The following is a 27,803-nucleotide window of genomic DNA, read 5'->3' on the forward strand; positions in this document are numbered from 1 at the left end:
AACCAGAAGAGAAGAAGCGATGAAGAATTCAGTGTCTTCTATGACGACCTAAAAAGCAAGTTAGGAGGCATCTGCAACACTAATTTTGGACAATGAGTGTGACCGACAACTGTGTGATCGAATGCAACAACTCATGTTACATGTTTGTGCCGTCCCTAAGTGTGGTCCGCCTCGGCCAAATCTCGTTGTTTAAGTGTGTGATGTTTGTCCACATTGAAAGCATCCCATCATCGCACTTAAGGTTTTATGTAACCGTTTAAGTGTTCGAAGGGGTAATGTAGTATTTTCAACGTTCAGATAAATATATAAACTTAGAAGTGCTTCATTCATCAGTTGGCCTTGTTCCCGAGTTGATGCTAAGTCCCATTACATTCGTAAAAAACGTCGCTTTCAAGGATAACAGCGCGACGTCTCTTGCTTAGGTACGCTCTGGCGAAAAACCCGGGCTGAGCCTCTACTGCAAAGAAAAAACACACACAAAAAAAAATCCCGTCAACAGTGGCGTGGTGGCGCATTGCCCAGAAACGCGTCATGCGCATAGCCACTTCTGGTTTTGGCGCGCGACGTCCTGCGTACTAGTCACTGTATAAGTGACTGTAGTCGTGCGCATAGCAACAGTCATTTATTGTGTGTTTTTTTTTTTGACAGGGCGTGCATAGAATCATCACTATGCCATCGTCGAACCTGTGGGCTGTTAATAATACTGGTAATGCGTTTACACTGAGCACAGCTGGAAACTGCTGGCGCGAGCTGCCACACCCGGGTGTCGACCTTCAACGCGTCTCCGCTGTGCAATCGGCTGCCTGGGGAATCGGCAGTGACCAGCATGTCTACACGTTTGTTCCATACGGCGATAAAATTCGTGTCCCCGAGGTCACCTACGAGAACCAGGTATACTACATTAGAAGCTGGTGGCGGCTTGTCGTGTGCACGCTATAATACAGTGTGATCATGTTATGTTTCCAGCGCTGGGGTATCAAAGAGGGATACTGCACACCGTTCCTACCGACGGACAGGCCCCACTGGAGCAGCGAAGATGGCTTATCTGCTCGACCTAAAGAGAGCATTACACTACGTTCCGGTAACTGGGAGTGGGAAGACTGCTGGCACATAGACGGCAAGCTTGACGGGGTACCATTAAAACCAGAGGTAAGACTCGACCCTTGTCCAACCAACACCACCTAGGTATAAAGCGCGGACCCCATAACACGCGACGCGCTGCAGAATTTGTCGCTGTCGCGTCTGGTCATGGCGCGACCAGGCCCCTATATAGCTCCCCCACTTCGCGGCTCTAAAAAAATGTTTGCACGTCATAAACACGTGGTATTACTCCGTCAGGCATCATAGTTGATACCCATTGGCCGAAGGACATTGCGCGCTCCGCTATTGGTTGGCAAAGTTTCAAAAGCGCATTCTTTCGCGGGCTGCCTGTCTGGCGGGCAGGTACGAGAAGAGAAGTGGCAGCGGCGTTTCGCCGGTTTCGCGACTCGACGATGTCAGTTGACACCACGACACCAACGTATGATGGCATTGTTCAAAGAGAAGACCCAGATTTGTTAGTGTGTCAGAGTGACTCAGCGCGTGTTGTGATGTTTCCCGACAGAAGTATCCTACGTACGAACAGTCTCTCGAGTTCAGAACTGGAATGCAGTGGTGAGCTGACGCGTGAGGAACACTTGTGAGCGCCGTCGCATTTTCATATGCAGTCACAACGGAGACAGGATTCGGTGTCCGTGCGACAAGCATTGCCCGCTTCGTTGAAACCTTCGCCAAGGGCCCGAAACTCGCCAGTTCCTTTGCGGGATAAAGTGAGGCGCTTCATGCGTTTCACGTCATCGGACGTCAGAAAACGTCACAAATTGAACGTCATGCAGACATCCGCTGGCTAGTGATTACTGATTGGTTCCCATGAGGATGAATTCGTTTTCTTGGCGATGATTGGCTGTTTTCAAATTTGTTCGCGAGCGCTCGAACAGGCGACAGCGCCAGCCGCCGGCTCTAAAGCGAAACGCACCGCCTCGAAAATATTGTCGCCACCGGCGTGCCAGCTCGGAAGATCTCTCATTGGCTGCGCATTATATGTATAAATATTTGGATGCTCATTGGTCTAAAAAACTGGCGTCAGTTTCCTTCGCGCTGATTGGGCGAGAGTCATTTGACTGAGGAGCGAGGAGCGAGCATCCGAACGCGCGAACCGCTCAACGGAAGACGGAAGCAGAGAGGAAGTCTGCACTCTTTCCGACGTACTGCAGGTGAACGGTAAGACAAGTTTGATTACTTTTTTGTGACTGAAGGAAGTAATGCAGGTTTATCACGTTAAGTGTATTACGTACAGCATTTACGAGTCACTCGGTACGTTAGCGGCGTTTCATTGTGCAGTGCATTGCCGTAACTTGTACGTTTCTGATATGCCGTTAATCAAAATATGTGTGGTTATGCTAGTTGCCCCTCATGCGCGTCTCAGCCGTTCATTCACTGTGATCTCCGAACATTCGTGACAAATGCCATGGTGTTCAAATACGAAATCAAGATAGATTGCCTATCATAGCAGTGATTTTCGTGCAGAGTTACTGATCATCAATATATTTTTTGTTTTGTTTTAGTTCTCCCGCAACCATCGGCAACAACGACGCACATAGCTCAGCATTGGCTTTTGAACGGCCCTTGGATGTCGAAGTACCTAAAGCTCCAGTGAAGCCTGTTACAAGACGTAAAAAGATATGTACTGTAGCTTTTTCGAGGCAGTTCCCAAGGACAAATAAAGTTGATTTGTCATACATCATTGCTTTTTGATTGTCTGCTTCGGGACAGCATGATCGTTGCTCTACAGCAAGACAACAAGCGCCGAAGACCACCGAAGACAAACCACAAACGGACGAGTCTGGGGGGGTAGGGGGGACGAGAGGAGAGACGAAAAACGAAAAACCCGAGAAGAGAAGGGGAAGGAGGTTGGGAAAGGAGGTCGGTCTACGCATGCGCACTGGGCCCCAGCTTTTTTCCCGCGCTGCAGCTCTGTGAGTGGCTCAGTGACGCTGTGAGTGGCTCCTCAAGATCACGTGGTTTGGGCGCCCGCCATTTTCCCTGGACCATTGCGTAAACGGCAGCTTCCGGCGGATGACAGCGCGGCGGCTGTGCCGGTTGGAACCGGCGTCCGTTTCGGACGGCTCGTATTGTGTAGCGGTTGTGTTGGACTATGAGTTCTGATTTTTCCTGTTTAAAAACGCAAGCTGTATCATGTGAGCATCCTCGAACAGTCACAGCTGCCAGGGAAGATGCCTGCGCAACATTTGTGCTCTGCTTCTTGGTGTAGAAAATATTCGAGCGTCCGAACGCCTCGTACCCGATACCTGGTCGACGACTGCCGAGAGGTAAGTCATTTGTCGTTGCTTGTTGCCTTACAACACCGCACTCACTTCGTGTATTGTGAATAAGTTGCTTAGCAGTTACCGGAATACGCGGTGACCGAGACAGAGAGCGTAGCTTTGCAGATACGATGGTAGACTATATTTCTTTTCGTAAAACAATATCATCTAAACGTTATGATTAAATACCCGTTCACGTCGTACTGTATAAAGGTATGACGCTACTGTAAGTCTGATTCTTCGTGATTTCGCTCGACAAGTTTCGTCAGAGGCGTTGACTTAGTAGCTGTTCTGTACGTAGCGCCAAAGCCAAGATTGTCAGGCTAATCGGTCCGAATATATAATTATGAAGTAGCGCAATAAGAAGTATTTTCGTACTAAGGTCGCCCATCACACCCCATGACTGCGAGCTTCTCACAACCCTACCACCGTTCTTATTTTTCGCGTTCAATAGCACCTTTATTCTTTCTATTTACATTGCAAGTTTCACATGCGTAACCGTATATCTGATACCAATTGTTTTCATCTTCCAGCCACTGAGCTCCAGTTCCCAGTAGCAGTCCTTGCCAGAGGAAGTTCGACATCATCAGGCTTCTTCAAGCAAATTCTGGAGCAATTTTAATGTCATCCTGTGTACGTCTTGCTTGCATAACCGTATGTCGCACAATAAAATACTTCATGTGACAAAAACAACCAAGGCTCAGTCGTATTCCTGTAACTCCCACTGCATTCCGACAAACGCGAACAAAAAAAAACACAAAAAAACAGTGCATGTAAGAAAAAAAGGAACAACAAAAGAGGACGGGAAGCAGAGCAGAGAGGAGGAAAGTAGTAAGAGAGAAACGGATAACACGTCATTTACGTCATTCGCGACATAATCAAAAAAGAAAAAAAAATAGGGTGGCTAGTCCTCAGTCATTGGTCGAGCTCCGGAGGTCACGTGAGTTTTCTGCTACAATAGATTTCTACTACAGCTTCGTACCCCTGCCTTCGCACTGCAACCAACGTAAGGAGATGCTCAGCGTGAAATCGCATGCACTCGTGTGAGCGTCGCTCACTTCTGGGAGTAGAGTGTGTGAGTGTTTTTCGAGTTCGAACTTGGTCAACGAACGCAGCGATTTGGACTCTGTACGCACGGTGAATATTTGTGTCAGACTATTGAATCAGTGTGATGTTTGAAATAAATGTGTATTTTGTCAAACATTTGCCTAGTTGTTCTGGAATACGGAATAACGAGCGTCGGGCATGAAAACCAGTAAAAGTAAAAGCCGATGGTAGCCAGTGCCGGGCCGAAAGGCGAGCCAAACTGAGAGACTCCTGATTGGCCGAATGGTAGGCATCATAGTTCATTTTCATTGGTTGCATGTCCAGTGTTGCCTGAATTATCTCAAACTATGGGCTTTATGGGGAGCTGTGGGAGCCTGGCGCGGCCGGGCGTTCCGTTTGCCGCGAAGCAAACGGAACGCTAAGTGAAAAAATGCGAAGTAGAGCTGTAGCCCGCTGTAACCTAACTACTGCGGTAAAAAAAAAAGAGTTTAACTAGCAGTTGTAGCTAGCATTTTTGCAAGTAGTTTCTAAATACTTTTTAAAGGGACTATGAAAAGATTTTTTTCTTCGTTTCGTTCGAAAGAAGACATTTTTCTGATTCTAGAACCGAAATTTTACTTTCGTCGCGCGAGCGGATTTCTCGGGAGCGAATTTAAACGGAGCGGCGAAGGGAGGACAGCTGGCGCCGCGCCGTGACGAGCTGCCGAGCGGAGACACAACGGGTAACTTGACGCGACCACGGCCGGCTCAGCAACACGTCATCGTGACGTGTTGCCGAGCCGAGGAATCCCGCCAGGAGCATGCGCCGTAGGACCCCGCGTATGCGTTCATCGGAAGTGGAAATCTGCAAGACAGCAGCTTTCGCGCGATCGGAAGATTTCGGCAGTGGCGGCAGCCACAGCGCGAGCTCGCGGCATTACTTGCCATTGTGCAACACCGGTGACGTAACGGGGAACCGAAGAGCGGTCCGTACAGTTACACCATCGGCAGGGAAATATGCGCGGGAGAGGAGGAACGCGGAAGAGACATTTCCAGCGCGCGCTCCTCGCAGAGTGGAGCGATTTCGTCCGGAAAAAATTGTGGCATATTAGTTTCTCTGCGGGAAGAACAGTTTCCATCGAAAAAAAGTATGGGGGTTCGGGAAATTTCATAGTCCCTTTAACTACAAGTACTTAAGTACTGCACACCCCTAGTATTTAGTCCCCCAGGCTCAATATTGAGGGTAAATGTCTCGCAGACAACAGAGGGATGAACTTCCTGCGAGAAGGTTGCATCCTTGTCTCGCAGAACTGCGTTTTACCTGGGGAGGACTTTAACACCTTCTCCTTTTATAGGGCTGGGCATATTGCTTGGGTTTTCCATACACATACACCCCTAGAAAGAAATGGAACTCGTTTGTTCGTCGCCGGAAGTGGATCAGGAACAGGCATTACACCGCCTTTGACAAATGGGCTAAGGTAACTGAACATCTACCGCATTCTGCCGACATAGTTCTCTTGGCTATAAAGTGTTTATATCGATGGTTTTTGATATCGCTCTTAAAGGAGCCCAGAAAGCCATCCAAAGATTTTCTGTTTCTGGCGAATTACGAAAGGACGTAACTTGACGTGACAACTAACACACAAAAAAATTCTCTGTACCCAGTATTTTTCTTGGAATAAAGCGCCCACGAACATCGACGCGCGCGTTCCCGCTCGACTCGCACTGCAGGCCAAAACGAGGAGGAGGAGGATTATGATGTCATCGCGGTTCCGAGAGAGACAGCGCTCCAATCGGGGCCGGCGGTTTTCGCACTTTTTTTTTTTGCTTTCTTCGTTTCTATACTTCCAGTTCTCTCTCTGTGTAGCAGACGACGCTTCTCCAAACAAGCAAACCAGTTAGCGGGTTGTAGCGCGATGACGTCAAAGCGACTCTGTCGGCTGGTTGCGGGCATTGCCACCGTTGCGCGCAGTCGCGATTTTCAGAATCGAATTCCGCAATATGTATGCATCTGTCGAGTGAATCACTTCGCATGGTGCGTTTTAGCAGTCAGGTTGACGGCTTGGTTTGAAAAATGGGCGTGACTGAAGCGCTTTCTGTGCTCCTTTAAAGATCGCCAACGGGGATCTGCTTGTCGACGTTGCTGCAGGCGGCGAGAGAGTTCCTGGTAGTGAACCAGACAGTTATGCTGTGTGGGTTGTAAACGATCAAGGCAAAGTAAGTTCGGAGAAATATCTCTACTACCGCGCGTGGCAGCCTCCAACCATTCACGTTTTCATGACATACACGCATTTCCCGTCTAGGCAGCATTTCGTTCAGGAGTCAGTCGTCTGAATCCGGAAGGCGACAGCTGGATTGATGCAGTTGGTCCGCAAAACATGGACGTGATCCAAATATCAGTTGGACTAACTGGGTTGACATGGGCTGTCGCAGGAAACGGCAGTGCCCTCGTGCGGACTGGCGTGTCCAAAGACAACTACATGGGTAAGTCCCAGTTTTTTCGTGGTTCTCTCATGTCTTTGACACGCGGTAAAAGTATGAATAGTACAATAATGTGAAGTTCTGTGACTTTTTCATCCGAGGCACGGGTTGGACTGAAGTACCAGCGCCCCAAGTTGACCAGAAGCTTGCACAAGTTGCTGTCGGGCCCAGTTCAGTGTGGGCCATCAGCCGCTATGGCACAGTGAGCATTTTTGTGAGATCCCCATAGTATACGTTTCTGAAGCTCCTGTCTGTTATTGTAAAGGTATGGTTTCGGTATGGAATAGAAGGAGAAGATCTTGGTTGCCTGAAATCGATTACAGGATCAGGTTGGATTGAGGTAGCTACGAAGATGGTTGCCATCACCGTAGGACCTAACAACCAGGTAAGCTGTCGTAGTAGCTTTAGATAATTGCTGAAAGATATTCGTATGCTGAAATCCATGGTGTCTGCGACCGTTCAGTGTCATCAAGGGCAGTTAGATGGCTGAACAGCAAACTATGGAATCACAGCATATACATAGATGCACAGCTGTATAGTTCCAATGCTGTGCAAACATGGTACACAGCATCGTGTATACATAGCATGGCAACATATACTAGCATATGTTACAAGAATACACAAGCAGCCCAAAGAAAGGAAAGGCTAAGGTGCCTGAATACGCCATTAGATGGCTGAGTACTAAGATGCCCTCTGTTCTGTGTGGGGTACTAGCACCCTTACTGGCAGCCGAACCCCTGTCCCCAAAGCACTATAATACCACCCTTTGCAGAAGTGATGCACCTCATGTCGCCATTTTGGCGCTTTCGGTCACCACGCCTGAATGCTGTGTTCCGCTTCCACCAAGTTCACTTACTGCAATAGTGTAGTGTGTAGACAGCTTTGTCAGCCCGATGCCTCCTGTGCTTTGGAGTCAAAATGGCGGATATCGTAGCAGACGACGGGGTTGCCCTTACGCTACATAGAGGGATCTAATATTCACGTACCCTAAGATGGGCACAGCAGAAGCAACAGTAGCGTCGTGTATTCAGCATCGTCTCATTCGGGGTAGCTCTAAGGTCATGCTGAAGACTAGTGGTTCGAAAGGTACCACCGGCCGAATACATCTGGGGCTGAATACGTCGGCCAAAAAATCCCATCGTGTGTAGCATAGACGCAACGTCAGTGAACAATGCAGGAATCAGGAAGGGGGTCATTGAAACCACCGTAGGATGCGTCAACCTATCTATCTATCTCCCTCCCGAGGCCGCTGCCCCGGGGCGTCTGACCTGGGTGATCTGGGGGCTTAATCGCTGCGCGAGCGAAACGAACCGGCATAAGGAATCGTTAGCTTACCGAAACGCAGAATGATAACGAAGTTGCACGCATAACGAGGAAACGAGTCTGTGCCAGCGGGTCTAGAGGGCCCGTGATTTGCTCCTCGTGACGCGTGACGTAACTTCCTCGTTTTCGTTAAAAGTGGCGCAATCTTTGGCTTAGGCGAACTGCGTATCGTGATCGGTATTATACGAGAGGGTAACCCAGGTGAAAAGACGTTAACGTTGCATGCGCCCACAGAGAACAAGAAAATGGCGGAAGGTTTCTTTGCCTGGAAGATAACGGAAGCTGCGAACCGTGAACCATGCAGCCGTAACGGTCAAGATGGATTTCAGTTAGATGAAGTAGATTTTACGAAGAGCAGCCCACGTACTATACTGTTAGAAAATTTTATGCCTTTTAGGGTATAAACGGCTTGTCCCAGGTAAAGTAGTTTGTCCCGGTGTCTGAGGTAAAGTAATTTTATACCTCCCTGAAGGTATATTATTTGCACCTAATCGTATAAACATATATCCCCTTGAAAGCGTATTTTCAAACCCGGGGTCAAATCTGGAAAACTGGTATATTCGATTTATTTCAGCGCTTTATACAGGGTGTCCACGCTAAGTGTGAACAGATTTTTTAAAAATATATCAATCACTTTTTCCGAGATGAAATCAATTGCAATATAGCATATGCTGAATGGCACTCCTTAGGGGGGCATTAACAGACTCCTAAGGCAATGTCTTAATTAACTTTCAATGATTACATTTTTAATTATAAAAGCTACGAAGTTGCTCCAATGAGAACATCTGATCTCTTCGGTCACCAGATACCAAAACCGTTTTCAGAACAAAAATCCGTTCGGTAGATCGTCCGCAAAAAATTCGTGAAGGAACGCCATTTTTTTCTTTATTTGGTTTATTGCGCATCTTCAAAGAAGCGGCTTTCCTTTACCCCCAGTGTGAGAGAGTGAAAGAGCACAGTGCCACCTCATGCGTCGAAGATTAGCTTTAACTTGCGGAAACAAAACAAAAACACAAATCTACCGGGTGACTCAATCGCGACTGCCCTTGTCTTTGGCTGCACTTTCTGTTTTCTTTTCATCTTTTTCCAGGACGCAAGAGGCGATAGTGTGCTCTTTCATCCTCTCGTATTGGGGGCGAAGGAAAGACGCGTCTCTAGAGATGCGCAATGAATAAAATAAAGAAAAAATGGCGTTCCATCACGATTTTTTTGCGGACGATTTATCGAACGGATTTTTGTTCTGAAAACGGCTTTGGTATCTGGTGACCGAAGAGATCAGATGTTCTCATTGGTGCAACTTCGTAGCTTTTATAATTAAAAAGTTAATTATTGAAAGTTAATTAAGACATTGCCTTAGGAGTCTGTTAATGCCCCCCTAGGGAGCAACCTTCAGCATATGCTATATTGCAATTGATTTCATCTCGGAAAAAGTGATTGATATATTTTTTAAAAACCTGTTCACACTTAGCGTGGACACCCTGTATAAGAGTGGCACTTTCATGATCTAGCTCGTAACAAAATTAGAACAAAATAATATTGAGCGACAAGTGCTTTAATAACATCAGCTACCGCGAGAAGGAAAGAAATGCCTGGAGACGAACGCACACAAACGTGCCCACAAACTCAATTCACAATGTGCAATGTGTAAAACGTAGAGGGGAGCTCTTGCAGATTACTCGCTATACAATCAGATGGGGTTGTTGAAATGCATATAAAAATGTTCTAGTCCACGGAGTTTTATAATTCTTACATTTCTATATCCAGTATATGAGCTTCTTCCACTTCTCTGCAATATTTACCTTCCTAACTCCTTCACTAATTTTTAAAAACGAGTGGTCCCGATACGAAACTACACCCTAAAATACCGGTGGTTTGCATGCATCGGGCCATAACCTCGAATTGCTGGACAGTTGTTCGAGCACTGCGAGAACCACGCGACGACGGCATGTTTGCTGCCTTCCAAAGCATAGTCGAAAAACTGAAGAAGTGAAGTGACGGAAATGACGTTGACGCGCTCGAGCGCAGGCGTAGTCAGCTAATACCACGTGCACGGCCGTATCGACACCGACAGCTTAACGACATCGGTTCAAATCGTCGTTACGTTTGTTCTATTGGGTAGCCTCTTGCTTCGCTTGCCGTGTTAGGGACGGAGAAGAGGATGAGAAGGACCGCGCGCATCGCTCGGGTTCTGTACCTTCCCCCATTTCGGTATGCATATGCAGCCGAGTATGTTCGGTCGAAGTTGTGGTCAGAGATTACGCCACTGTCCCATTGACGAAGCGAGCACGAAATAACGATAACGATACACGATGCTTTATTGCAACTTCCAGATAACGAACACAATCAGGGGGAAGCCAAAAAGCAGCACGAGGCTGCTTGACAAGGGCATTACCCCTTTAATATAATCGTCGCGACGGCGTTCAGCGAATGAACAAAATCATCTATGTAGTGTGAAATATGGAACGCTATTTTAAAACTAACCTACCTAACTACCTAATCTTTAAACACAACCTTTAAAACTAGCACAACCATGACAAAATACTACAATGTGTGCAGTTCGGTATGTACAATACTGCATAATACTACACAATACAATATGCACAACACAATACAATATACACAATTGTGTATAAAATAACAAGAAATTGAACTCCTATCCCGAAATATCAAATTAAATAAACAACGATCTTAAAGAAGAAAAGGAGAGGTCATTGATATATACCTTCTGCGTATGAAAACTATTCAAACCGTAGGGAAGGGTATAAGACAGGGACTGATGGCCGTAGTTGGTCCTAAACCAGGGTATTGTCCATTTGTCACAGTGACGAGTACGTTGTGATAAGTGTCGTAACGCAAACAAGGATAACATATAATTATTATTTTGTCGTGTGGCAACTAGAAAAGACTTGAACATATGATAGTTGTACATACTGGTTATCTTCATTATCTTGAAAGTGGTAAACAAAGGCTGTGTGTGTGCATCGTAAGGTACATCGGCTATTATACGCACTGCCCGTGCCCCGTGAAACAATGCCCGATGGAACATGGAACAATGCCCCGTGAAAAATATGCCCCGTGAAACCCGTCTCGGGCTAGTTTTAACGGTCGCCGTTGTCGTGTTCGGCTGATATCGGCAGATAAACGATCGCCCCTGGCAACTGTGGGATATTGCGCAACACAGTGTAACACGCTCTCAACGCGTCAGTCGCGCACAGACTCCCGTAATGGAAACTATGCTCCTATGTACTCTGATGTAATATCAATTAAACAGTTGGAAAATACAACAAATGGCGACGAGGATGGGATCTCTCACACCGATGGGATCTCCGACATCGATGGACGACTGATCGCATGTGTCTTATGACGTAGAATCATCGATCTGCCAACTGTGAGTACAGGAATTTGCTACTAAAATGAGTGCACCCCTTGTCGGAAGACTTGATGCCTTTGATGAAAATGTCGAGAGCTGGACCTCGTACGTTGAACGTGTAGAGGAGTATTTTGTCCTCAACAATCTTCAAGAAGACAAGAAAGTGGCAGCGCTTATAACCAGCATGGGAGCGAAAACATATAACACTCTCCGCAAATTGACATGCCCAAAGAAGCCTTCGGAGTTAAAGTTCAACGAGATCAAAAAGTACCTCACGGACTATTTCTCTCCGACGCCGTTGGAAATGTCAGAGCGGCATCGTTTCTACAATCGTGTTCAAGGACAGTCCGAATCAGCAAGTGAGTTTTTGGCTGAGTTACGTAAACTCTCCGAACATTGCAATTTTGGCACATTCCTTGACGAAGCCCTTAGAGACAAATTTGTCTGTGGCCTGCGAAGCACCTCTGTTCAACAGCGCATGCTCACCATGAAGGATTTGACACTGACAAAGGCGCTTCAAGAAGCGGTGTCATGTGAGCTCGCAGCCAAAGGTGTGGAGGTGTGGTACATACCAAAAGAGAAAGCATAAACGGAGCCGCGTCTAGTGTTTCGAAAGTTCGAGACGAGGAAAAGAAGTGCTTCCGCTGCAACAAGAAGGGTCATGTTCCTTCGAAATGCCGATACCTCGACGCTGTATGCCTCCACTGCAACAAGAAGGGTCATATACGTCCCGCCTGCAGAAATCTTGCAGCAAACAAGTCGTCCACTGAAGCTAAAACGAAGCAAACAAAAAAGAAGGACACTACAAATGCTTCAAAGGCTGAAAATGTTGGAACCATTCGCCAGGATGTTGACTCAGAGCTACTTGCGCATGTCACTGGTGGTGGATGTGAGCCCATTTGGTTAAAACCAGAAATTGAGGGCCATGTAATTCCAATGGAAATGGACACAGGGTCAAAGTATACTATTGTACCCCAAGTTGTCTACTCGAAGCATTTCAGCCACATTCCACTGGAACCTACCTCCATGAAATTTCGAACTGTGACAAGTGAATGCTTCGTACCTGATGGCGTAGCCACAGTTCAAGTAAAATTTCGAGAGAAATGTTCAAGGCTCCAACTCTATGTTGCAAGAACCCCAGGACCAGCACTGTTTGGCCGAGAGTGGATTCAAGAATTCAAGTTGCTTGAAGAAACAAATGGAATCTTCAAGACGTCGACTGCGACGAAAGCTTCTCAAGAAGAAGTCAAAAATAAGCTGAACCAGATTCTAGAAACTCACAAGGTCGTATTTGAAGACTCCATCGGGAAGTTGAATGGAATCAAGGCAACCTTAAACCTGAAGGAAAATGTTCAGCCCAAGTTCCTTCGTGCTCGTCAAGTTCCATACGCACTCAAGGAAAAAGTCTTTGCCGAATTGGACCGGCTAGAATCGGAAGGTATTCTGACCAAAGTCAATGTCAGTGAATGGGCTACTCCCATAGTTCCTGTAGTAAAACCCAATGGGACAGTCAGGATATGTGGAGATTTCAAGAGCACCATCAATCAACACTTAGTCGTGGATCAGTATCCTCTACCACTGGTTGAGGACATTTTCGCGAAGTTATCTGGTGGTCAGAAATATACAAAAATTGACCTCCGGCAAGCATTCCTTCAAATGGAAGTGGATGAGAAGTCCAAGCATTTGCTAACTATCAATACAGAAAAGGGACTCTTCCGGTATAACAGGATGGTGTTTGGCATTGCTCCCGCACCTGCGATCTGGCAACGCACCATCGAACAAGTTCTACAGGGTGTTCCTATGACACATGCAACGCAAGACGACATATTAGTGAGTGGTACTACTGAAGAGGATCATCTAGAAAATCTTTCAAAAGTCCTCATACGCCTGGAATCGTTTGGACTAAAAGCAAACCTGCAGAAGTGCTCCTTCTTCCAGGACAGCATTGTGTACTGCGGATACAAGATCAGCAGCGAAGGTTTACACAAGACCCAAGACAAGATCCGTGCTGTACTTGAAGCTCCAGCACCGCAAAACGTCAGCCAGCTGCGTTCCTTTCTTGGGCTAATCAACTACTACGGAAAATTTATTCCGGACAGCGCAAATCTTTTGCGACCTTTGCACGCACTTTTGGAAAAATCTGCAAAGTGGAAATGGACAAAAGACTGCAAAGTAGCCTTCCAAAAAGCTAAAGAAATTATTGCGTCTGACACAGTCCTTGTCCACTACAATCCGCAGCTACCACTCCGTCTCGCTTGTGATGCCGGACCACATGGTCTCGGCGTAGTTCTTTCTCACGAAATGCCTGATGGGACGGAAAGGCCAATCGCATTTTCCTCGAGAACCCTCAAAACGGCAGAAAAGAACTACTCACAAATTGACAAAGAGGCCCTGGCCATTGTCTGGGGAGTACAGAAGTTCTACGCTTATTTATATGGCCGACATTTCAGACTTATAACGGACCATCAACCATTGACGCAGATCTTCTCGCCAATGAAGGGTATACCTGCAATGCAAGCAGCACGTCTCCAACGCTATGCTCTCTTTCTCTCCGGCATGGACTACGACATAGTGTATAAGAGGTCAGAAGACAACGGCAATGCTGACAGTTTGTCACGGTTACCTCTACCGGATGTTCCACCGGAGGGCCCAGATGAAGCTGAGCTTTACCATTTAAGCCAGTTTGAGCAACTTCCTGTTACTCATTCACAACTGCGAGACGCAACCCGACGAGATGTTATTCTGTCCAAAGTATACTGGAATGTCATGAATGGCTGGGACAGTTCTAACTCGGACGAAGATCTTGTGCCTTACATCCGACGCAAAGATGAACTATCTGTGCAACAAGGAGTTCTAACATGGGGCACTCGCACCGTCATTCCCGCGAAACTCGTACAGTCAATTCTTGACGAACTTCACCGTGGTCACATAGGAATCGTTAAAATGAAAGCTTTGGCACGATCCTACGTATGGTGGCCAAACATCGATCGTGACATCGAAGCTGTTGCAAAGAATTGCGGAGGTTGTCTGAAGAACCAAAATGAGCCACCTAAGGCTCCATATCATCCGTGGGAAATTCCTAACGGACCATGGAAACGAGTCTATTTGGACTTCGCCGGGCCATTCCAAGATAAAATGTTCCTGGTAGTTGTGGACGCCTTCTCCAAATGGCCTGAAGTAATCGTCATGAGCTCTACTGCTGCTTCTTACACTGTAGATGTCCTACGGACGATCTTTGCCAGAAACGGCATACCCGAACGTATCGTCACTGACAATGGACCACAGTTCACATCAAGCGTGTTCAGGGAGTTCATGAGGAACAATGGAATTCAACATTCCTTGACAGCACCATACCACCCAGCAACCAATGGACTTGCTGAGCGTTTTGTCCAGACACTCAAATCAAGCCTGAAATCTATGCAGGGGGAAGGGAGTATCCACGAGAATCTCGCAAAGTTCCTTATTGCATATCGCACTTGCCCCCACACAACTACTGGGGAAACTCCATCAAAACTCTTCCTGGGACGCGAAATTCGCACCCGCCTGTCACTTATCAGGACAAGTGTTCAAGACAGTATACGAGACAAGCAAGATAAATTGTTCGAGCGGAACCATGGAAGAGAACGTTACTTTGAACCGGGACAACATGTTTCTGTTCGTGACTACAGGGGAACCGATAAGTGGACCACTGGTCTTGTCCTCAGACGCCACGGACCATTGTCCTATGAAGTAAAGGTTGGTGACAAAGTCTGGCGCCGGCACATCGACCAGCTGAAACCGGGTGCCTGCGAACGTCAAAACGCTCGAGAAGAAAACCGCGGACCAACTTCAAATGACTCTGCTGTTCCAGAGCCCATGGTAGCGGATCGACCACACCAACCAGAAGCAGAAGATACTCCTCCGAGCGAGTTGCACACGACTCCTGAGAATGTGCACACTCCGAATACAGCAGTCCCTGATCTAGGAAATGGGAATGCACAAGTCGCAAAGACGCCCCGTCCCCAACGAAAAAGAAGACCTCCGGAAAGGCTGATTGTGGGACTGGACTAAAGAATTTGGCGGGGAGGAGATGTCGTGTTCGGCTGATATCGGCAGATAAACGATCGCCCCTGGCAACTGTGGGATATTGCGCAACACAGTGTAACACGCTCTCAACGCGTCAGTCGCGCACAGACTCCCGTAATGGAAACTATGCTCCTATGTACTCTGATGTAATATCAATTAAACAGTTGGAAAATACAACAGCCGTTGCTCTCGTTAGCTCGTGAGGTGGACTCGCGATGAAGCCCCCTTGTCTCAATAGAGCTGGTTCCGAGCCCGTAAAGGACACAAATGCACACACGCAAGTGTGTGTGTGCGTGTCCTTTTCGTCCTCATGGTAAAGTTTCCATTGTGTTGCTACCCCCGGCCGCCTGAGGTTGTCTGTGGATTTTCCGGACAGATATCACCACAGTTCCCCCGAAGTCGGTCCAGGTCTCATACAATTTCTCCTATCTCCTTCCGGATGTTACTGTCCCATCCGTCCAATTCTGCACGCCACTCATGGGCACAGTTGCTTCTCGGCGCTGAGACGGAACGAAAAAAAACCCCCCCCCCGTTTTTTATAAAGTCCGAATGACACGTTTTTTGAAACACCCTGTATACAGAGTGTTTCAAAATACGTGTCATTCAGACTTTATAAAAAAAAAAAAAAAACGTGCGACGGAAAAATACGGGGTAAACGGCACTTTTGTGGCAACTGCATTTGTCATCTTGCAAAAATATTTTCATTTGATTTTAAATTAAAAGAAATTGAATTTCTTTAATTGAACTTCAAAATTTCCCAAGTCAACCTGACGTTTTTTTTACAGAATTAGAGAGCCTGTAGCGAACTTAGTCAGATCCACCAAGAAATCCGCTCGATATTGAAAGGGAACTGCCCAAAAAAAGTCCCGAAGTTGAGGCTTCAGAGTTTAGGGTATTCAACAGCGCACCAAATCAGTCGCAAAGATGCGCGGAGGGCAGGACATGCTCCTGGTCCCATGAAGCTAGAACAGTTTATCGCCGGACCGGCGTGCAGCACAAGACGCGCCGATAACAAGGCGGGGGACATTCCACCATACGTTGATAAGCGGCAAACAAAAATGATTCCGCCTCTTTTTTCCCGCCCTGTTTTTTTTCGACCTTCTATCTTTCATGGGGGCAGGAGCATGTCATCCTCTCCACGAACCTTTGCGTCTCATTTGGTGCGCCGTTGAATACCCGAAACTTTGAAGCCTCAATTTCGGGACTTTTTTGGGGCATTTCCATTTGCAATATCGATCGGATTTCTTGGTGGATCTGACTAAGTTAGCTAGGGGCCCGATAATTCTGTAGAAAAAACGTTAGGTTGACTTGGGAAATTTTGGAGTTCAATTAAAGAAATTTAATTTATTTTAATTCAAATCAAATTAAAATATTTTTGCAAGATGGCAGATTCAGTTCCCGCACAAGTGCCATTTACCGCGTATTTTTTCGTCGCCCCGTTTTTTTTGCAAAGTCCGAATGACACGTTTCTTGAAACACCCTGTATACCGGGTGTCTCGGTTAAATCCCCGGGCTAAATAATTCGCGAACGGGTGCACCAATCGACGAACTTTCTTTTTTACAAGTATCTGTCCGATACCACCTACAGGCTGCGCACCGTGTGAATGAGTGGGAGGCGCTCTTTATTTAAATAAAAGTTCGAAGGAGTTTCGTAAAAGAAAAAAAAAAAAACTTCTAAAGCATGGCGCTGCCGGCATTAAAATGGGTACTACCCCTTTTCTGACATTCAGTGGACACCTTTTAAAGAAAAATCTGCTACCGAAGCGGGTCATTTGTTGTTGTAGTTAATTGGTTTCGGTTTACATATTTTGTCGCAGCTGGTCGCTGTGAAGCGCAAAAGGACGTAATTCATTGGTGTATAATCCATTCGTGTAAGGACATAATTCGTTGGTGGATAAGGGAGTGGAAGAGCGTCCTTTTGCGCTTCACAAAAATATGTAATGATGAGAGATAGATGGCTTTGTACGTATTTGTCCTTTCTATATGTGCTCCAGTCTTAGAACATCAATTGTCTCATGTAAAAATATGTAAACCAAAACCAATTAATTACTGCAACAAATGACCCGCTCCGGTGGCAGATGTTTCTCTAAAAGGTGTCCACTGAAGGTCACAAAGGGTCGTACCCATTTTAATGCCGAGAGCGCTCCGCTTTAGAAGTTGTTTTTTATAGAAGTTGTAAATAATGAGCGCCTCCCACCCATTCACACGGTGCGCAGCTTGTAGGTGGTATCGGACAGACACTTGTAAAAGGGAAGTTCGCTGATTGGTGCACCCGTTCCCGAATTATTGAGCACAGGGATTTAGCTGAGACACCCTGTATATTGTCGTTTCAAATATACATATTCGTGAGGAACAAAATAACAAAAAGAGAGATTCTGCAGAGAGAGAGAGAGAGAGAGAGAGAGATTCTGCAATATTTCTTGCTGTAGGATTGGAAGACTCCTTCTGAGATTTCACGGGAGTTTTACGCTACTTGAGGGCTGCTCTCCGCCATGGCTTGCGTAGTTCACACGAGTCATCAGCTAACGTCGTTGTAATGTGTGGTGGACGACAAGGTTGGTTCGGTTTCGAAATGCAAATGATATTTTTCGGGGAAGGGACGCTTGAAACAAAAAAGTCGGTTGAACACCGCTCTTTCCCTTTCACTCGTACCACCGAATATTTGTATACTTGTTGTCAAGAAAGCCGAAATTTATAATCCCGGGGTTTCGGGAAATGAAGTTATACTGAAATCCGGGATTTTGGGATCTCGGGCTTCGTACCCTAGTCACAACTAGGGTTGCCACCAGGCCGGCCGGTCATTTGCTTGCTGCCGGTAGGAAGGTGATACCGGCAGCCTTTTGCCGGTATTTGTGGCTCAACACCTTTCATAGGGGTTTTAACGGGGCTTTGCTTTCAACGTTCCACTACAGCTTGAATAAATCTGGAGCACAGACCCAACTCCGTAGTCGACAGTCGTTTTCTTAGTTATTCATTATTAGTATCATTGTTGTCTTGAGCGAGTACGCTCGTTCTTTCTTTCTCTCTCTCTGTATACTCTCACCGCTCACCCACTTTCCCTTCCCCGCGAATATTTCCTCCTTTCTCTCTATTCCACCTCCTCTCCCTCAGCCGGTATTTGGCACTCCGAAAGGTGGCAACCCTAGTCACAACTAAAATATTTGCTATGAAAACATACGTACAATGAAGGGTTCTTTTCTTTCGTGTTAGCGCCGCGAAGCACCTGTGGCCATGGGCGGCGTAAAGACGTGGACACATGGAGAGAGGAATGTAGGGAGGAGACAGGGAGATTCCTAAATTCGTAGACTCGAACAGGCTTCAGGCTCTGCCCGACAGGCAGAACAGGGCTTGATATCAAGTCACATTGTTAAAGAGAAGGAATGAGAACGGAACGGGGTCGTCACCGAGGCACATCGTGTCATGCTATGGGCCTGGCACCATATGTACCCGTGTTCAGCTTAAGAACGGCACGAAAGCCTGTCTCCCTCAACAAAGTTACTCCGCTGAATAAATTTTACTGCAGCGCCACCAGGTGCCGCTTACAGGGCCCCAATAGTATTGGAGTCGTCGCACTACTTCTCGCGAGATGGAGTGATGCAGCTAGCTGTTGCAGCCAATAGGAAGAATTAAGCGTAGAAACAGCAGGCATACTGTATTCATGAGAGAACTGATGTTCTGAGGCTGGAACAACGTAGAAGGGACAAATAGAAGCAAAGCCCAAATTGAGGCTTTGTTTGTATTTGTCCCTTTGTGGGCTTCGGTAGAAAAAACGGTGGTGGCGGTAATCCCGACATTGTAGACGGTGAACGGAGAACGTGGAGGAGAATTGAAGCCGAAAGTCAGTATTCAGGAGAAGTTTTCCAATCGTCGCCAAATTAGGTAGCCTGTGGTATCGTTGGAAGTACGCATCCACCACCCGTTCCTCATTCCACACTTTTCTCTTCCCTGCCCCATGACGATGAGGCTGTCCCAAAACTCACGTGCACATTATATCACACCCTTCTATGTTGTTCCAGCCTCAGAACATCAGTTCTCTCATGTTCAGCATTTGCCGCTTCCGTCGATCAAGTCGTATGAATGTGTGTGTATGAGTGAGCAAAAATGTAAGAGGGAAAGGGAGGATGAGTGAGAGAGAGTGGCTGGTTTGTCCCTTCAGATGACGCACCCCGAAAGTCGCTGGGGAGGCTTAGCTCAATTTGTAGAGCCCTGGACCGGTAATCCAGAGGATGTGGGTTCGAGTCCTACAGCTGGCTAACCTTCTCAGTGACTTTCATCTTTCATCATACTGTGTTCGCTCTCTCCACTGTGTTGCGTGACAGGTGTGGGGTATAAGGCGATCTGACCATCGCATCTGTCTGCGAACCGGCGTAACTCGTGAAGAGCTAAGCGGACGAGGATGGAAGGAGTTAACCGTGACAACCGGAAAGCCTCAGAGCACGACCAGCAGCTTGCAGGAGCAGCAATCTGATCCAGATTCGGGTTTCTTTTTCGTCGTTGGAAGGTCACCACAGGTAACAACATTTCAGGGAACTTAAGTATCACACACCATTCATCGGAATATGTAAGTACAAAAATATTGACAGTTCGTCCGTTTGTGTGTTTCTGCCTCAGAACGTCTACCGACGGCGGGGTGCAGACTAAAACAGCGAGAATGGAAATTGACAATTCAAATTATTCTAATTTCATATTAATCGCCTTCATGTGGTGTTGGCGTCAAGCACATGCTGGTTTCCGTCCATGCCTGAGCATGTGCATGTCGAAATATTGAACACAGGGGGAAAGCCATTGTATAAAGACACGAAAACTATCAAATTTTCAAAGGATCTGCACACACGCCACGTATCGAAACAAAAACGATAATACAAGAAGGGGACGGCTGCGTGAGCAAATCAACAGCGCTTCTCACAGATAAGCAACTTGGCCTTATCATCTCAAAAACCTGGTATGGATAACACTGCCATTGGATAATCGGATGATACATGTTTGTGCCTATGAAGATCTTTCACATTTATTGTAATAAACCTGGTTGAAAGTGTAGCGTGCCTTCTGTGTCCGTCCTTGTTCCTGTTTCGCTGCATGGAGGGATCATGTACCAACCTGTCCATCTACACTCTGAGAAAAAAGGGAGTCAAAAACACTCCTTTGTCGGGGCAAAAAGCTGTAACTCCCAGGTGCAAAATTTTAGGCTTCTGAGGAGTTACCTTAACTCCAGGACAAGAGGGAGTAAGGTTAAAAACCCACAGCGGAGTTCCGTTAACCCCCTGTTGCGGAGTATATTAAGCACCTCTGAGGGAGTTGAGCTAAACCCTGTCACAGAGTATAATAAACACCCCCCATGGTGTAGGGTTCAACCTGTGACAGAGTATACTGAACACCTCTGACAGAGTTGGGTTAATCCATATGCTGGAGTATGATGGACCCCTCCAATGGTGTTGGGTTAACCCTTGTCACAGAGTATATTAAACACCTCTGATGGACTCAGGTTAAACCATGTGATGGAGTACACTAAACACCTTCAATGGAGTTAGGCTAACTCCCATGGAAGAGCATACTAAAAGCCTGTGAGGGAGCTTATCAAACACTTGTGGGGGAGTATATGAAATGCCAGTGAGGGAGTATAGTAAGCTCTGATGATGGAGTTATGTTAACCCCGATAGTGGAGTCCAACTAACCCCCAATAGACGATATGCATAAATCCCAGGCGCCAGTGCGATGCAGTGTCTTGGGAGCCTGTTCATTCCCTGGCGCTTCCTTCTCCTTCCTGATGGCATCAGGTTCGGAATGAGGGAGAGAAGGATGGTGCCAAAGGAACGAACAGGCTCACAAGATGTACCGCATTGCACTGGCATCTGGGATTTATGCATATCGTCTATTACAGGGTGAAAATAAACCTCTAATGACGACTAGCTTCCTCAAATTCTTCCAGGACGCACAGCATGACCCTACAGTGCACTCAAAAGCACCACCGCAGTCTTTAATTTTGAAAGAACGTTCCCAAGCAGCACAAAGGACCGGGGCGAAGCCGGTCCAGCATCGGGAAAGAATCCTACAAAGTCGGGGGCATGCCACCAGCCGATACCGGTCCTTCCTCCAGTTTGCAACACCGGGATGATTAAGGACCGACATCGGCAGCAAGTATTCGGTCCCAGCAGGTCCCCGGCGGATCCACGATAATGCTGGCAGGGGCTCCCCCCATGCATATTTACCCCCCCCATGCATATTTTGGCATTAATATGCTTATTTTTAATAATTACAATAATTTTGAGTGTAAACAGTGTGTGTAGAGCCCAACATTTTATTTTCGGAGAGGAAATAGACTGACACAACACTTGGAGCACCTCAATAGACTAAACGACGAGTGGTGTACACTAAGCAGTCTGCCTGCATCATCCAATGCATGCCAATTGTGTCTGAAATGAAAAACAAAAAAAGAGGGGTATACAGAAATATGCAGCATGTCCGCATAACTACTGTCATTGCCAATGTAGCCTGAAAAGAAAAGGGTGGAAATGGTCTACCGTAATATCCAGCCTGCCTGCGTAACCACTGGCCCTTCAATGGTGTCTCAAAAGGGGGGGGGAACGTACACAGTAAGAGGTGGTCTCTGAAAGGAAACAAAAAAGGTATGCAGTAGTAGGCAGTCTGCCTAACCACTTGCACTTCGGCAATGGCCCTGGAAGAAATGAACGGCTTGTAGCATTAATATTAGACGTAACGGTAAAATTGCTGCATGGTGGGAAATGGTATACAGTAATATGCAGCCTGCCTGCGTAACCACTCGCACGTCAACAGTGTCTCAAAAGAAAGAAAAAGTATACAGCAAGAGGCGGTCTGCCTGTCCAAGTGGTGGTGCCTCAAAGAAAACGAAGTTATGCAGTAATAGGCAGTCTGCCTATCTGCTCACGCTTCAGTACTGCCCAGACACAAAAATGAATGGCATGTAACATTAGACGTAACGAAACAATTGCTGCACTTCAGCACAAAATAGTATGTGCACGGTACGTGGAATGAGCTTTATCAAAAATGGTAAAATGCACAGCGTAGGGATTACGAAACTCAAGAGTTACCAAGAGAAAATTTAAATTATGAAAAAATGACAAAGCCAACGACTGGGAGAAATGCAAGTCCAGGAAAGAGAAAATAGTTCACATCCAGCGCCTTTGGTGCAAATGACTAGCAATTACTACAACGAAAACTGTAAAAAATGACAGCTGACCGGGACTAGAGCTGACAGTCAATGGTGTGCGCATATTCAGCGTTCCTTCACAAAAACGTCAATAAGCAAAAAAAAAAACATGGTCAAGGAGAAGCATCCCTATTGAAAAAAAAAGCGACATCAGGTCTGATGTTAACATCACAGCTGCTCTGATGATGTTAACATCAGAGCTGCGCTGGCTGATGCTCACATCAGAGCTGTCTTGATGCTGATGTTGACATGAGAGCTGCATTGATGCTGGTTATGGCAATCTTGAAAATGCTGCAGTCTTGGTTTACTGAAATGTTCTGCAAAGAAAGCCCCTCATGCCTGCGGTATATGAGTACCGACAAGAACCCTCACGAAACAGGAGATAGCAGCAACGAATCACTTCACCAGAACAATTCACCACTCCGGAGTACGTACCTTTTAACGCATATCCATTTATCATCAACATACCTAAGCGTTGAACTCACGGGGGCACAAAAACTGGTAATGATCGAACGGTGAACAACAGCGCAAAAGAGCACACCTAGGTCCTCATTTCCGGTCCAACTTGTCCTTCTTCCGAAAAAGCACTTCTAAGCGTTGTCATGGCCAGCAAGAGTCCCCACTGCATTTGAACACGGTGCTTGAGTTTCTCTTGCTGAAGGCCGCTGCGTCATACACGCTGAACCTGCAAGAAATATCGTTCCAGAAAATACGATGGCAGGACACCTATATGTAGAGCAGTGTAGAGACATATGACATACCGTCTGCACAAAGTACACAGTCGACTTCACTTGGCGTTCTATCTCCCTGTCGTTGCGCAGATCCCTGCAAATAGAGTAAAACGAACAATGAGAATGCATGGCGCAGTCGAACATATTACTTCAGAGTTATATTAATTACACACCTGAAACGGCAATAATCCTGAAGGCGAAGAACGATTTGGCTTCACATGCAAGGTAGCGTCTTCACTCTTTGACATGTCAAACGAGACCGACTGGTTTGCTCGCGGTTAGAAGAAACGCTTCCACTTACAGACAGTTGCAATATCAGACGGGTTGCAAGAACGACAGCACCAGGTGAGAACAACAATACAAAGCCTCTAAAACGCTTTAGACTTGCTGGAACGCTCGCAATTACGCGAACTACACGCGGCGACGAGAAACGACCGTTACAGCAGCCAAAGCGAAGCCAACAAGAACAGCGCATGCGCGACAGGCAGCGCGCAGCGCTGGCTGGTGGCATGGAAGACAAGCGACGACGCGCGAGCGAGCGCGGGTGAGCCTGTGTTGAAATGGGCATGGAGCCAACATCTCCGCGCAATGGCTTGGCGGACGAAATATGACGACGGGTAGAATCGTACTACCTCTTGAGATTGTGGCCGTTCCAGGATCTTTCAGAAATGCTGCTGTTTTCATAAGAATCCCTGAATGTTGTGTTTGAAGCAAAATTGCAACATGAGATTGGCCAAAGCTAAGGTATTAGTTAGTTATGATTGTGAACAGATCGGCAGTGCAACCTGACAGTGAGAGATCAATAGAATCAAAAACAACAAAACACTCACTGTTTTGCCGACCCTTTCTCTAGTGTTCTTTCTTTCTTTCTTTTTTTTTGTTTGTTATAATGAAGGAAAGCAAGGTTAAATGCTACATTTTTCTTGACTGTGTGCGATGGTGTACATCGCAGGTTCCTCATGTGCCATGAATCTACTTAAAAGCTGCTGATGGTGGCAGGGATTCACATTTATAACAGTGACCAGAATGCGGCAGGAGTACTTTTGAGGCACTCTGGCCACGTTGACCACAAAACGGCGTTCCATACTCCCTCCGAACCAAACTTTGCAAAACTTGTTGCTCAGAAACATTAAGAACACACACGCCGGCCATTTGCACCCAGCAATGACAACCAAAACAAAGATGATGGCGATGGCAGTCGCGGTAGCCCAAATGCAGGGAGCTCCAGCGTAGTCTTTGCGGGTTTCGGTGCAGCGGTTTTCGTCCGATCAGTTCGACTTGCTAAAGCTCTCTTCGTTTCGTTTCACGTGAGTTTTTCGATTCGGGAGATTCGGTCGTTTCGTTCGGGCGTGGCCGACTCTTCCCGAGTATCTTGTACTTGCGTGCTTTGCAGTGAGGCTCCATTAATACTTCTGTTCAGGGTGCTGCGTGTGCATGTTTTCCGTCATACAACACAACACAACACAACACATGAAGTGAACTGCAGCCCAATGTTTGAAAGAGTTACCTCATACCAGACAGCCAAATTCCTTCCTGAAGGGATGCTTCACTGTCTCGTACAGCTTGGGACAAAAGTTTCTGAAACACGGGTGTTTTGTATTTCACTTCTCTACGCCTCCCCTGCGGCCTAAGGGGAACACTTGTTGAACAGAATCCCCAAGGATTCTGCTCAACAAGCATTTCCCAAAGGTGGCTGGGAAAAGTCCAATACAGAAAACCCGTGTTTCAGAAACTTTGTCTCGAGCTGTACCATCCGATCACGTGTTACCGAATCTGCATAAACATCGGGAGACGAGCGGGAAGAAATACTTAGCCAGTACACCACAGCAGATCGGGACGTTAACGGGGATCCATCGGGAAAGAATCCTGGCCGGGACGCAAACGGGAATCTATCGGGAAAGAATTCTGACCGGGACACGAACGGGGATCTATCGGGAAATAATTTTATGTAGTTTCCCTCTCCCTCAATTCTTCCCCCTCACATAGTCGGGAAGCAGTCGGGCTCGTGACGGCGATATCGGCCACCTCGAACCCATCATCCCCGTTACGTTCCCAGCCGAATCCCAGTCCTTTGTGCTGCTTGGGTTTATTTAGTAGCCTCACCGTGAGGAAAATATCACAAGACAGCAGATACAGGTCTCAAACTCACTCGTATGGTATACATATCAAATGACCTACTTTCCTTCCACTTGGTTCATGCATGCTACAGATGCACAGAACAGACAAGAGGTCACATTTTGGGAAAATTGTTTGAAGTACGAGACAAACACGAAATGCTGCTATTATGTTGAGCCAAGGAATTTTCTTTTCGTCTACTCTCCTTTGCACACTTCCCATTTGAATTTTTTCAATTTGAACCCTGTCCCAGGGAAAGTAATAAGCTTCACATTGAACAGCCAGAGCAGAGGTACTTGCAGTAAGTCAAACCTGGTTCGCGCCATTCTCGTCCATTCTCAGGATTGGCGGCAACCCGAATTCTGGGAACGGGGACAAAATCTCGTCGGCGTAATATCGAAACCTTTATGTCATATGCAAGACAGCGACACAGTAATCGTGAAACAGGTTGCGCACCTTGCTAAAAGGCACTGCACTGAAAATCACGACAGAGCACAGTTTCGGTTTCTTTCTCATAGGCTACCATGTATAATTTTTTATTCGCCAGGGGAACAACAGAGATTAGAGGTAGGTGTGTGCTCCGTATTTTATTAAGTAAGTTACACGTCGAGGTAACCGAATCTGCTTGCGCACTTGCAAAAATTCTAACCGCTTTTCGCGAAAACGCGTTGTTAAGGAGCATTGCAGGGGAAGCACGCTTCCAGGCGAAATTGGCCGCCGATCCTGCTCGTTTATTATACTCTCATGACGGAGTACAGAAAGGGTCGAAGGAGTTACGATAACAGCAAGACGGAGTAACCGCGAGCGTGGGACTTTTCAATGGAGTTATCTTGACCCGGTGGGAGTAAAATAAACTTTTACTCCTGCTTAACTCCAGCTTGACTCCCTTTTTTCTCAGAGTGTACTAACGAGTTTAATTACTCAATTTGCGTTTAATTGTCGTTAATTACCTTTAATTAACTCTGGTAAGCTGCTGTTGCCTTCGGTAATCTTCAATTTTATTTAATCTTTCTCTTAATTACATATACGAGGGGTGTACAATGAACTTACAGGCGAGAAATTAGTTTTATTTTCCAACGTAATCTCCAGCAGCACTAATGCACTTGTCCCAGCGTTTCACGAGGGCTTGAATGCCAGCAGCGTAGAAATCCTTACCGGCGCGTAGCCGCCATGATCGGACCGCATTCTTGACCTCGTCGTCGCAGCTGATGTTGCGGCGTCCAAGGAACGCCTTCAGTGGCCCGAAGAGATGGAAATCGCTTGGGGAGAGGTCTGGACTGTAAGGGGGATGTGGCAGCAACTCCCAGCCAACTTCCTGTAAGGTACGTGTCGTGAGATGCGCGGTATGCGGGCGTGCATTGTCCTGTAGGAGGAGGACTCCTCTGGTGATGTGGCCCGGCCGCTTTTGCTTCAGCGCCTTATGCACATACCTGAGAACCTGGCAGTAATATGCACCAGTGATCGTGGTACCACTGGGCAGAAAATCAACATGAACAATTCTGGCCTTGTCCCAGAAAACCGTGGCCATGACCTTACCCGCAGATGGGGTGCTTCGGAACTTCTTGGGAGCTGGTGAGCCCGGATGCTTTCACTGTTTTGATGCGTGTTTAGACTCAGGAGTGAAATGGTTCACCCACGTTTCATCGCACGTGATGATCCGATCAAGGAACGGCTGTCCTTCGGTGTCGAAACGGTACCTTAGCTCTTGGGAGATATCCAGTCTTCTCTGTCGGATAAACACGGAGAACTGCCTCGGGGCACAACGGGCACTAACTTTCCAAAACTGGAGGTGTTCATGAACGATAGTGTTCAACGTTCCCACAGAAAGGTCCGTCTTTGCAGTCAGTTCGAGACATGTTATCCGTCAGTCCTTGAGGATCAGGTGCTCCACAAGTTGGATGTTCTGAGGAACTCTGACACGGAGCTGTTAGCCGCCCCGGCCTGATCGTCCTGCACTGATGTACGGCGGTCTCGGAACCGTTTGCACCACTCAAACGCTCTGCTGGGGCTAAGTGTATCGTGGCCATACTGAGCCTCAAGCATTCTGTGAATTTCAGATGACTTTACGCCTTCATTAGCGAGAAACTCCATGGGAATTCGCTGTTCGATGTGCGCGCTCACGTCGTTGTCGGCCTTCTTGTCCA

General features: G+C 46.9%; 1 protein-coding gene and 1 long non-coding RNA gene across 6 annotated transcripts in view; one reads left to right on the plus strand and one right to left on the minus strand.

Annotated features, from left to right (window-relative positions):
* Positions 1-550: 550 nt before the first annotated feature.
* LOC135391883 (tectonin beta-propeller repeat-containing protein 1-like) overlaps positions 551-27,803 on the plus strand; it is a 70,269-nt gene continuing 43,016 nt past the window's right edge. Inside the window, exons 1-8 of one of the 3 annotated variants that reach the window (XM_064622411.1) lie at positions 551-891; positions 967-1,149; positions 5,744-5,866; positions 6,501-6,605; positions 6,692-6,872; positions 6,971-7,071; positions 7,135-7,254; positions 19,947-20,138. In XM_064622411.1, coding sequence (XP_064478481.1) covers positions 670-891; positions 967-1,149; positions 5,744-5,866; positions 6,501-6,605; positions 6,692-6,872; positions 6,971-7,071; positions 7,135-7,254; positions 19,947-20,138 — 1,227 coding nt within the window. In that variant the 5' untranslated portion in view covers positions 551-669. The remainder of the gene's footprint in view (positions 892-966; positions 1,150-5,743; positions 5,867-6,500; positions 6,606-6,691; positions 6,873-6,970; positions 7,072-7,134; positions 7,255-19,946; positions 20,139-27,803) is intronic. The other 2 variants (XM_064622410.1, XM_064622412.1) reach the window with 2 other exon arrangements.
* Positions 21,907-26,495, minus strand: LOC135391884 (uncharacterized). 3 transcript variants are annotated; one of them, XR_010422134.1, is made up of 4 exons: positions 23,718-26,495; positions 23,575-23,638; positions 22,146-23,498; positions 21,907-22,037 (listed from the first exon to the last, which is right to left on the minus strand). It is a non-coding gene; the product is annotated as an uncharacterized LOC135391884 (long non-coding RNA). The 3 variants fall into 3 exon arrangements; XR_010422135.1 differs by having other exon boundaries at positions 21,907-22,231; positions 23,034-23,498; positions 23,718-26,485; XR_010422133.1 differs by having other exon boundaries at positions 21,907-23,498; positions 23,718-26,170.

This window comes from Ornithodoros turicata, chromosome 4, assembly GCF_037126465.1.
Source record: "Ornithodoros turicata isolate Travis chromosome 4, ASM3712646v1, whole genome shotgun sequence".
Lineage (NCBI taxonomy): Eukaryota > Metazoa > Arthropoda > Arachnida > Ixodida > Argasidae > Ornithodoros > Ornithodoros turicata.